Source organism: Solanum dulcamara, chromosome 7, assembly GCF_947179165.1.
Source record: "Solanum dulcamara chromosome 7, daSolDulc1.2, whole genome shotgun sequence".
Taxonomy (NCBI): Eukaryota; Viridiplantae; Streptophyta; class Magnoliopsida; order Solanales; family Solanaceae; genus Solanum; species Solanum dulcamara.
Window position 1 is genome coordinate 76,941,797 of NC_077243.1, and position 12,240 is coordinate 76,954,036.

General features: G+C 33.9%; 1 protein-coding gene across 2 annotated transcripts; it reads left to right on the plus strand.

Annotated features, from left to right (window-relative positions):
* Positions 1–1,411: 1,411 nt before the first annotated feature.
* On the plus strand, positions 1,412–9,981 carry LOC129895945 (DNA-directed RNA polymerases II and V subunit 8A-like). Of its 2 annotated transcripts, none has more exons than XM_055971735.1 (5): positions 1,412–1,522; positions 2,814–2,896; positions 7,156–7,313; positions 8,941–9,035; positions 9,696–9,981. In XM_055971735.1, exons 2-5 carry the CDS (start codon positions 2,824–2,826, stop codon positions 9,805–9,807), a joined length of 438 nt encoding a protein of 145 aa, XP_055827710.1. In that variant the 5' UTR covers positions 1,412–1,522; positions 2,814–2,823; the 3' UTR covers positions 9,808–9,981. The 2 variants fall into 2 exon arrangements, with proteins under 2 accessions (XP_055827710.1, XP_055827712.1); XM_055971737.1 differs by lacking the exon at positions 1,412–1,522 and adding an exon at positions 2,710–2,728.
* The last annotated feature ends 2,259 nt before the right edge of the window (positions 9,982–12,240 follow it).

A 12,240-nucleotide genomic window follows, 5' to 3' on the forward strand; every position in this document is an offset into this window, starting at 1 on the left:
TGACATAATATATAGACATACATTTAATTTAATCTCAACTGACAACAAAATGCTAAAATATTGAAGATGCATATTTAGACACGTGAACTTATTTTCATTGTCAGTTAAAAACTTCAACTTATAAAATAATCATCTAAAATACCTTCAAAATTTATGTGTCACTTCAACATTAGATGTCCACGATGAGGGTGTGTAAATATACATTTTCTAAGATATAGTGTTTAATTGTCAGTTGGTACCAAATTAAAGTATGTATCTATGTACTATATGTCTATAATTTTAAAATTTATATAAATATAAAAAATATTATTAAAATCTTGTAGGTTTAATATGTTATACCAGTATCCTTTTTTGGTAAAGAGTACAAAAAGTGAAGAAACAGGGAGAAATCTAGGGCTAGGCATAATTTGGTTCAAACCAAAAAAATCGATTGAACTAACATTTTTTAAATTTCGATTTCTGTTTGATCGGGCGGTTTCGATTTTTAATTTTAAAAAATTGATAATTCGATTCGATTTTCAGTTTTTAATTATTTTATTTTGGTTAAATCGAAAAACTGAATAAATTTAATACACCAAATATGAAATAGGGAAAATTACGCGGTATGACAAATCTTACTATTATATTATGCGTTTAGGGTATAATTTAAAAATAATTATGGCTCGCAGCAAACATAGCTATCTATGTACGCAGTATGACAAATCTCGCTTGCCAGATATACAAATATATATGTATATCAGTTACCATTATATAATTTTTCTGACATATATACATATACAGTTCGACAGATATACATATATAATTCACCTCTCGCTCACCTCTCTCCTACCTTTCTTGATCTAACTGGCCTCTCTCCTCCCTCTATCGCCTATCTCCTCCTCTCTCTGAATCTTGCTTGCCAGATATACAAATATATATATGTATATCAATTACATATATACAATTTTTTGATAAAATATACATATATAATTCGACAGATATACATACACAATTCACCTCTCGTTCGCCTCTCTCCTCCCTCTCTCTATATCGCTCGCCTCTCTCTTTCTTTCTCCCAATCTCTCTTGTCAAATATACAAATACATATGTATACCAGTGTTTGTATATTTCGGTATACAAATAATTCATGGGTATAACATTTGTATAATTTGCGATAACTTTTTTATAATTTTCTACAATATTTGCATAATGACAAATTATAAGTAATTAGGAAAATTATAACATATGGAGTAATTATGATTAAAAGGTTTGCCATATCTAAAAATTCCCCTATGAGATACCAATAGTCCAAATGTGAAATGTCCAATACCATACATAACAGGACCCAATTCAAATAGTGGCCCAATTGGCCTATTCCAATTTCTATATCTGTAATCAATAATCTGATATGCCAAATTAATTCCTAAAACTCTCGACTCTTTTCTCCTCGTCGTCACTCAGTCCGTCTCCAATCTCGTCTCTCGTCTCCTCCCTTGTCCTCGTCGGACACTAGGACTGCTCCATCAAGGACCACATCGGTAAGGTAAGAAACTAAGAATCTTAAGCTGAAACTATCAATTTCTTGTAAGGCACCTTCGCTGCAGATATACGTAAAAGCACGAAAATCTTGCAGAGGCGAAAATTACCTCGTCGAGACGTCGACAAGTCCTGCCTTAATTTTAGACTGCATTATCAAACAGAGCTGTCGAAAATTGCTAAAGATTGAAGCAGTTGTTTCCGTGTTTTGACTGTTTTCTTTGTTATCTTTTAATGAAATTCAAACACAGAGTCACCCTCTGTGTATGTAGCTTTCATCCGACTTCAGAGTTGTTCATATGTAGCTGTTGTGTGAATTGAATAATTCTACTTGGAGGACACAACATTTTTGTCATATTTCTCTATTTGGTTAATTAACTCCTTTTCCTCATACTAGGCTAGGTTTTTGACTATTTTCCCCTTGTTTTCTTTTTAATGAACGTGCAGCTTTTTTATGCCTAGAAGAAGATTGTTGTTAACTTCTTCTCCTTTATTTCTGTTTTGATAGATGCTCCATTTTAGTGGTTATGGTCACGTTGTTATTCCAATGCCATCCTATTGATGCTGTCTTCGCTTTATTGGAAGAAAAAAAGAATGATCCTCCTTTTCCAGACATCCCAGATTTTAATTCTTCTTGTTTCGGAAAGTGTAACGTATTGTTGAGAAAATCATACTTGTCAAATGTAAAGTGCTTGTTGACAAGAGAAGATATATCATTTCAAGGGCTAGTGAAAAAATCTCACAAACCGAAAACCGAACCGAAATTGCAAAAACCAAATCAAATCAAATTTATTTTAGTTTGGTTCGGATTAACATTTTCACCAAATCGAAAATCGACAAACCGAACCGAATTTTGTAAACCGAACTTGATTGAATCCATTATGGATTCAATAAATCTAAATAAATTAAAGTAAATTGGAGTTTTCCGGAAGAAATCGAAAAATTTCTTGGAAATCCTACAAACCGACCGAACGCCCAACCCTATAGATGAGCTCAACTTTTAACATATAACATATATAAGTCATTTTAATAGTTCAATGACATATTTGAACATTTCTCTTAAATTTATATAAATATAGAAAATATTATTAAAATCTTATAGTTTTAATATGTTATAAGAAATTGGCAACACCTGTAAGTTCCCCTGAACCCTAATCCAATTTTTTGTTTTTTTCAAGTGATTTTTTCTAGAAGCAAAGTTCACAAATTTAAGGTTAGATAGCTGTAAATATGATTTTTACTCAATTTTGAGTAGATTCTGTATATTTTTGGTTTTATTATGGTTGTGATATTTGCAGGTTGTTCAAAATGGTTGAAACTCTTTTCGAAGATATATTTACAGTCACTCAGAAAGATCCTGACGGAAAAAAATTTGATCGAGGTATGCAAAATTATTATTCTTAATTCCCTCTCTGTAATTTATTAATTGTGCTCTGTAATCAGTTAGTAATCAATGAATTTTAAAGTATGAGCCAACACATAATCTTTAGATATCAATGATTTATATGTAATGTTGAATTAATCATCTTGATAGGAGTACTTTTTATCTATGCAATTTTATTTTTTGATAACTGTTTGTCTGAGTCAGCTTGCGTGAACCTCAACTAATTCCATGGGTTACCTATTACCTGCCACCTCCCACTAGCAACATGTATCAGCTAACTTGTCTACCAAGGTTAGGACTGAGGGAAGAAATCACCTAGGGTCGTTTGTAGATTGCATAATATTAGTATTGAATAGGTTGTATTAGTAATGCTTAGTTATACTGAAATTATTTCTTATCCATTGCTTGGTTTGGTGTATTGAGGAGAGGTGATTAGATAGGACATGATGCAACTTCATATTATTGAGGATATGACTGTTGATAGGAGGGTGTGGAGGTCGCTTATTAGAGTAGAAGGTTAGTAGGTATGGAGTGTTTTCTTGATTTTCGAGGGGTTTAGCCGTATTCTTGTAGTGTCTTGCTTTTGATTCCACCATCACTTGTTGATTGCGTTTAGGTGATTGCATTATTTTGTGGTTGGTACTGTTTCCTCATTAGCTGCTTTGTTTCTCCACTGTCATTTTCCTTTTTTCATACCTAGTTTGATTTGTTATACTCGAGCCGAAGGTCCTCTGAAAACAATCTCCTTACCTCCACGAGGTAGGGGTATGGTCCGCGTATACTCTACCCTTTCTCAGTGTTGTGAAAAAGCGCTGAAGCGCTCGCTTTAAGCGTGAAGCGAAGCGAGGCGAGGCCCTAGCGCTTCAATACCATGAAGCGAAGTGATTTCAGAAAAGCGTGCGCTTCACGGGAGAAGCGAGAAAAAAGCTCGCTTATTTGGAAAAAGCGGCACTAGTTTTTTTTTAAAAAAAAATCAGTAAAACTTACTTACAATTAATTGTTCCAATTATTTTCCTCCGAGAAGCGAGAAACAAGCTGCTGCGACTTCTTCGACAGTTCAACTTCTTCAACCAGGTTAGTTCTTGTTCTTCTCTTCATCTCTTCTTCTCTTTCTCTTTCTCTTTCTATTTCTATTTCTATTTCTATTTCTATTACTATTTCTATTTCTATTCAGCAGTTCTGCGCAACTGCTGCGAAGTTCTTGTTCTTCTCTTCTTCTTTTTCTATTTTTATTTCTATTCAGCAGTTCTGCACAGCTGCTGTGTAGATAAAGAATTTTTTTCTTCAAGTTTTTGTTTCTCTTCTGCGCCACTCTGTTATGTTTTGGCCACTATTTTTTTTATTTGGGTTCTCAGTATCTGCGGGACCTCTATTTTGTTAAGCTTGAGCGTATGCTCTGTTTTTTTTTCCACATAGTCAACTGCTGCTCTATTATTTTTTTTAATTTTGCTGTCAGCTGCTCTATTAATTTTGCGGCCAGCTGCTCTATTAATTTTGCTTCCATCTGTCAACTGCTCTATTATTATTTTGACATAGTCAACTGCTGCTCTATTATTTTTTTTTTAATTTTGCTATCAGTTGCTCTATTAATTTTGTTGCAGCTGCTCTATTAATTTTGCTGCCAGCTGCTCTATTAATTTTGCTGCCAGCTGCTCTATTAATTTTGCTGCCATTTATCAACTTATTTATTATTGTTTTGACAATTTGACTTGTGTGACTGAATTATTATTCTATTTTTTCTTTGTAGTAAGTTGTATTTTCTTAATGGCACAAAAAAGGGATCCAGCTTGGGCATATGAAATTGCCATGGGAAGTAACACAAAAATCAAATGTGTTTTTTGTGATATGACATATAATGGCGGAATATTTCGTCACAAGAAGCATCTTATTGGTGGTTATAAAGATGTTAAAGTGTGTCCAAAGGTCCCGAATAGTGTGAAGGAAGAAATAAAAGAGTATTTTACGAAAAAAATGAATTTAAAACTCAAATGAATCCTGAAGCATCCATGGTTAATCTTGTTAATGATGATGAAATGGATGATGAAGTTGAAGTGACTATGCCAATAGGGCCTCCCTCAAAAAAGAAACCTTCAACTAGTGAAAGTGGGTCATCCACCGCTAGCAATGTCAAAGGTCCTCTTAATCTCTATTTCTCGCAAAAACCAAATGAAAAGAAAAAAGGTGGATCTATTGATCTAGAGGCTTCTACCAAGATTTTACGGGATCGTGCTGTATCTGTTTTTCCAAACCCCACTTGTGGGATTTAACTGTGTATGTTGTTGTATGTCTTTTACTATGCTTATCCATTTATTAATAACCATTATATTACTAATATCATGGTTTGCTATGTATTGGTTATACACTCTATAATACAAAATATGGTGTATATTAGTTTTACATAGACTGAAATTCCTACCAAACAAAGGATTAAGTAATACAAAGACTAATACATGTATTAGTTTCTCTAATACATCCTACCAAACGACCCCCCTACAATGTTGTGAAAAAGCGCTGAAGCGCTCGCTTTAAGCGTGAAGCGAAGCGAGGCGAGGTACTAGCGCTTCAACATCGTGAAGCGAAGCGATTTCGAAAAAGCGAGCGCTTCACGGGAGAAGCGAGAAGCGCGCTTCATCTAAAAGCGAGAAAAAAGCGAGCTTTTTTGGAAAAAAGCGGCGCTAGGTTTTTTTTTATTAAAAAAAACTGTATAACTTCTGTGACTTCTCCAAGCTGCTCTTTCAGTGTGACTTCTTCAATTCGACAGTCCAACTTCAACATTTCAACGTCAACCAAGTTAGTTTTTCTTCTTCTCTTCTTCTGTTCTTCTGTTCTTCTCTTCTTCTCTTTCTCTTTCTATTTTTATTTTCATTCAGTGCAACACTGCTCTCAACTGCTGCGATCTTCTTCTCTTCTTTTCTTCTTCTCTTCTTCTTTTTCTATTTCTGCGCAACTGCTGTCTGCGAAGAATTATTTTTTTCAACTTTTATTCAGCAGTTTGGCCTTTTTTTTAAAGATAAAGCATATGCTCTGTTCAAGTTCATGTTCAAATAGAAGTAGAACTCTTGTTGATGAGTCCTCCGATGAGGAAGAAGATGAGGACCAAGTAGAAGTAGAACCCTTGTTGATGGCACTTCAAGAGTTTGAGGATCTTGTTGAAGAATAGGATTTTGCTCTCTTTGTGATTTGGTTATGCATTTGCTTTATATGTTGTTACTTATGAGGATTATTGACTATCTAGTTACTTTTTAATCTAATTCTTTTGAGTTCTTGATTATTTATCTATGCATATTTTATATTTTATATTTTTATACTAAATAACGTTTTTCTGAAAAAAGCATGCGCTTCGCTTCACGCTTCTCGCTTCTGTGAAGCAAGCCCCCGTCGCTTTTTTCCGCTTCTCGCTTCTCAAAACACTGCCCCCTAGTATTTTTGTTTCTGTTGGGGTTTGAGTCTGAGACCTTTATCAATGCAATTTTATTTCAAGGGGAAGTAACAAGATGGTCGTGGTACACCATTGAATGATAAGCTAAAGGCGGTTAACTAAATTGTGTGTTCACAATAGACCTGGGATGACATTCTCCTCATGGACTATGCAATTAGTAGAAATAAAAGGTTAAGTAAAAGATGGAGGCATTTGATAAGAAAAAAAAAGGATAGTATTCATGTAGTTGACTGGAAATACCCCAGACGAATGTGAGAAAATTTTGAGTATCTATATTGGATTTCTTAATCTATTCATATTTGCTGGAGTTAAGTACTCTTTTTTTCTTTTTTATTCTTATTTTGTTCAAACAACATCATCTGTCTTACAGCGAGAGTTGCCTTTGAGACAAAGGTATGATCTTTTGTGACCTTCCTTGCAATAGTTTCCACTATCAGTGAATCAACTTTTCGTTTATAATGTTACCATTCTGAAAAAAAGAACTTTTCTTTTATATAGTTATTCCTTCTAGTTTCTTTGTCACGAGAAATAAAGGGCTTAGGAAGGAGCATGGGGTTGTGTGGTGGTTCAGGCCAGGGACTTACCAAATAAGTATTGGGAGCACTGAGCACTAGAGTACAGATAAGTGTATTGCTGATTGCACATACGAGAGAGTAATAAACATAGAGTTCATGCAGTTTTCTTGGCAAAACCAACATTTTGTTGCATATGATGAACTATGTTTTGCTTATTATTGTCACCGTGAATTATCAAATCATAGAAACACTTTTTTTTGTTGTTGCAAATAATGTGATCGAATATATCGTGTATTTTGTAGTTAATCGCATTGAAGCACGGAGTGAGCAGTTTGATATGTTCATGCTACTGGATATAAACACTGAAATATATCCCATGCGCGTGAAGGAGAAATTTATGATGGTTCTAGCATCTACTTTGAACTTGGATGGGACTCCAGATACTGGTTATTTTATTCAGGTAATTTGCTGTAGTGGTTTATATCTATCCTTGTAGGTTTGCAAGTGTTAGCCTGTCTGTTTTAATTCTAATTTTGTGATTTGTATAAAAAATTATCAAGATCGTACTTGAAGCTACTTGAAGTCTCCAGGATTTTATTTTTTTTTATTTGCACCGGGTGTCCGAGTCTCTTAGAGCCCCGATTAATCCCAGGGGTGCACAGGCCCTCGGCAAGGATTTTCCCGCAAGTGCACCACGGTTAATTCAGGTTTTACCCAGTCCGATGGCCCTCAGAAATTGTTTGGACCCTGTGGGTTTCGAACTTGAGACCTTGAAAGGGAGCAAACCCCAAGGCTCAAGTCAATTGCCACCCAGCCAACCCCTGAGGGTTTACAGAGTAGGCCTTATTAGTCAAAATGTATCAGAAAGAGTCAGAAAAGAAAACTGAAAACAATATAATATCAAATTTGAGGGTGTTCAACTTACAGTGACGAATCACTTTCGTCAAAGTAAGAAACATCAATTGCCTTCCGATGATGTGAGAATATATGTATTTTCATTAAACAAGTCTTTCTATGTACAGGCAATTAGAATGTACTGTTTTTGTTTTCAAAAGAAAAAAGAATTATACATCTCGAACATGTGAGCCCCTTCAGGAAAATATTTAGGTTTTGTGACCTTGTCTATCTGGACCTATTTTGAAGTCTCATCTATTACATAGTTCAGCTGTTAAATAGAACTAAAAACTAAAGGATATATAACAACTTTTTTGTGGTGTCTGTTTTCACGTGTCATAGACACATTTTTGTTCCACGAAGGTGTGATTCCTTATGGCACACCCTTGTGATGGATGTTCAATTGGGTTCTAAAATAATGGGCAGGACAAACAAATTGTATCTGCCAGTGAAAGGGTATAATCATTTGGTATTGGCATGTATCCAATCACCAATCAGCACAGAAGGATCCATCTATTGTGCCATTTGGAGGGTAGTGAAATGTTTTTTTGGTCCTTGAACTATTCTTAGGATTTCCTTTGCATTTGAGAAAGACTGAAAGGCTGAGGAAAGGGAAATCAAGGAAAAGGAGCAAAAAAAAGGAATTTTTTTTATCGAAATGCTGATGATTGAGGTATTTATCAGAATTTTCATTACCAAAATGGCGAAAACGCATGACTCATGGAGCACCTTCAGTATGCAACTTTTACGTCAAAAAACAAATGGTCCGTCAAATGTATTTAACCTGAAGGTGCTCTAAGCCTTAATATCCATGAGCCTTCAGTGAATATTTTCAAAATTTTGAATTTTGCTAGTAGTTTTCGTAGTTAGTTTGGAGATCTTTTGTCAGTAGAATGAGTCTCTCATGGAGATTCATATAGTTGACCCGAATTATCTTGGGATTGAGACGTACTTGTTGCTCTGGAGTATGTTTTTAAGAAGCTACTTTTCATGGAGTCCTTTTGATATGATACTTGATTTTTCTATTTGTTTTTTTAATGCTTAAAGATAGAATGCCTGATACAACTGTTAGGCAAATGCTTGTACGAACTTCCTTCTTCCTTTTGTTGTTTGACTTCTCATTCTTGTTCTCTGCTGTGTTTCAAACTCTTAAAATCATGACGGTACTTAATGGTATTGTAACCTGATGACAGGGTAACAAGAAATCGCTTGCTGACAAGTTCGAATATGTCATGCATGGGAAGCTATATAGGATCTCAGAAGAAGGTTCGGGGAAGCACGTTAAAGCGTATGTTTGGATAACTAATCTCCTATCACTAATCTCATATTCAATTTCATGAGCATGGATTTGTATTTCTGACATGTTCTTGCCTTATCATTTGTGCAGTACTGTCACACCTTAGCAATATATGCTTTGCTTCGTGTTTCAAAGAGTTGGCTTAGATTGACTTCTTAGGTCTCCCATATGCTAAGATTAGATTTCAATTTGACTTTTATGACTTGTTCTCTAGTAGGAGTTTTTAATTCTATTGCGTTTATATGTGGAATATAATTTTATTTTCTTGCTACCCTGCTTTGTAAACTTTTCTCTGAGCCGAGGCTCCATCAGAAACAGCTTTTCTACCCCACAAAGGTCAGGTCCGCGTACATCCTACCCTCCCTAGACCCCACTTGTGTGATTACATTGGGTATGGTGTGGTTTGGAGTTTAATTGTGGAATTTAAATGTACTTTCCTGCACTCGTTTTTTCTCTGTTTTTGTTTTGGGCTAAATGTTTTGCCGTTTTAGCCTAATGTAAATTATCTTTCAGTTATAACTTTTATAATATATTGTTTGAGAGTTGTCTATGTTCTGGTTGTTGGGACTACTCGATTTGTTGGTTTCCAATTAGCAATTACGATTTTTTCTGATATAACAATGGATTTACCGGTGTTTTATTGGTCTTCAGAGACATTTTTGTTTCATTTGGAGGACTTCTGATGCAGCTGAGAGGAGATCCATCCATTGCAGCTAAGTTTGAGCTTGATCAGAAGATTTTCCTTCTCATAAGGAAGGTTTGATGTAAAAATTTTTTGTTAACAACTCAATTTGAACTTAAAAGGTGACGGACTATTTGTGAGCGCCTAAGCTACTGGCACGTGATAAATCGCGTGGTGGTTTCTGTTTCTCAAGGATACAAAAGAATGCAACTGAGATATATAATAACGGAGACCATGGAACGAAAGCTTTATATATGTTTGGTGTGTAGAAACCTAGTGTGTGCAGTTATGATCTTTATTCCTGGTAACGTAAGAAGAGTCGTTCCCTGTTATTAGTATTTATCAGACGAATGTTTTCCTACTAGTATTCAAAGGAACAGGGCGAAATGCACAAATATCTGCTTTTGGGCCGCCACTTAATTTATGCCTGAAGTTGAAAAATTGCATGTTTCCCACTTTTGGGACAATTTCAGTCATACGCGACTAAAGTTTTATGCCTGAAGGTGAAAAATTGTGTTTCCCCTACTTCGGGAACAACTTCAGACATACGCGACTAAAGTGCGTATGACTTCAAACATTTTTATTTGAAGTGATGTTTGGCCTTGGATTGCAATTTGATAAAATACTATTAGAATACTTGTGGTCTTGCATTTGTAACCATTAATTTTCTTCACGAGACACTTGTTTACTCCCAAGTGTACTAAGGTCTCTCTTGAAGGTTCTAAAAATTTAGCCGTCTTAGAATCAACTTCAGACATCCTTGTTTACTTCCAAGTGTACTAAGGTCTCTCTCAAAGGTTCTAAAAGTTAAGCTGTCTTAGAATATACTTTAGACATGTGGGTCAGAAGTTGAAATCGCCAGTGTGAAAGTTCCAAATTTAGTGGACTTGTTTATTTATTAAGTGAATTAGTCATTGGGCTCATAAGCTAAACTATTTGTGCTTGCTTATTTTGTCTTGCCAATGACTCTCTCCCTTATTTACGTTGTGTTTGACCTGAGTCCCAACGTTTGCTTTTTTCCACCTGCAATTCATTAAGTTGGCAAAGCCAACATTAGATTAGGGTCTTCCCATCATTCTATGATCACCCTAACTTGGCCCACCAAGCTACATTATCCTGTGAGTTTGTCAATGTAGGGTAAAGCTACATACACCATCTTCCTTAGATTTTACTTATAAAATTTTTACTTGTAGAATTTTACTGAGTATGTTATATATATATATATAAGATTTGTGTATACATACACCAAATCACGTCAATTAAATATGAATAAATTGTAATAAAGATGGAAATATTTATGAATAAACTATGATTATAAGTGATAAATCTTTTATAGAAAATATATGTCATTCAATATTTGAAGAAATTTCCAAATATGAAATACCTCTTTCATGTAATTGTTTTTTGGCCAAAAAAACATTCAAGATTCTCTCGAGATTTACTTTTCAATAGATATATGGCATATATATGATTGAACATAGAGTTATCTCATTCAATCATAGTATATATATCTTTACCTCATTATTTAGCTAATCATAGCTAATTAATGTATATCAAACTAAGCTTATAAAGTGAGCAGTATTTTTTTTAAAAGCTTATTCAGCTGTTTGGTAAATATCAAAGTGCTTATAAGGCAAAATTCATAAGCTGATCATTCTCAACTTATGATTTTTCAGCGTATAATTACTTTTGACTTGATCAAAAATTTTACTATTTTATCCTTAATTGTTTTTATTCTCAAAATATCTTTCCCAAAATAAAATTCACAACTTCATCTTCACTCTATATCAGTCGTTTCTTATTTTCTTTACAGTGATAACTCTTAACTTTATAACTTTTTATTAAAAAACCTTGAAGGGTATTTTAGTCATTCTAACAAAAGAACAACTTATTAACACATTTTCATCAAACACATCAAAAATTTATATTCAAACACCTGATTGCTTATTTATAAAATCTATTTTGACACTTAAAATAATACTTTTCAATTACTTGCGATCAATCAGCTAATCCAAACAGATTCTAAATCAAACGACCCCTCTAGTTTTTCAAAATTAATTAAACTCTAAAAAAGGACATGCACTTTACATCGTCCCTTATTTCTTCCTTAATGTACGCTTTTTATTTTTTTATAGAATCAATTAAATTTATTTCACTGAACATTTGAACTCTATATTTTTCACTATAAATATTTCATTAATTTTCCCAAACTCTCCAAATTACTCATTTCTTTTCACTTTTTCTTGCCACTATCCAAAAAAAAAATGAAAACCTTTTTCAATCGACCATATATGTATTCAAAAATTGAAAATGAAGACAAAGAAGATATAAAACATAGAAAAGCACAATTTTTGATTTACAAGACACTAAAGAAAGCAAATCCTGTTGTGTCTATGAGAAAAAAATCATCATATTGGTTGAAAGTGAAATTTTTTAAGTTGAAAATCAAAATTGGGAGGAAATTAAAGAGGTTGAGAAAGAGAATATTATTTACATTTTCTTCTACTTCTAGAA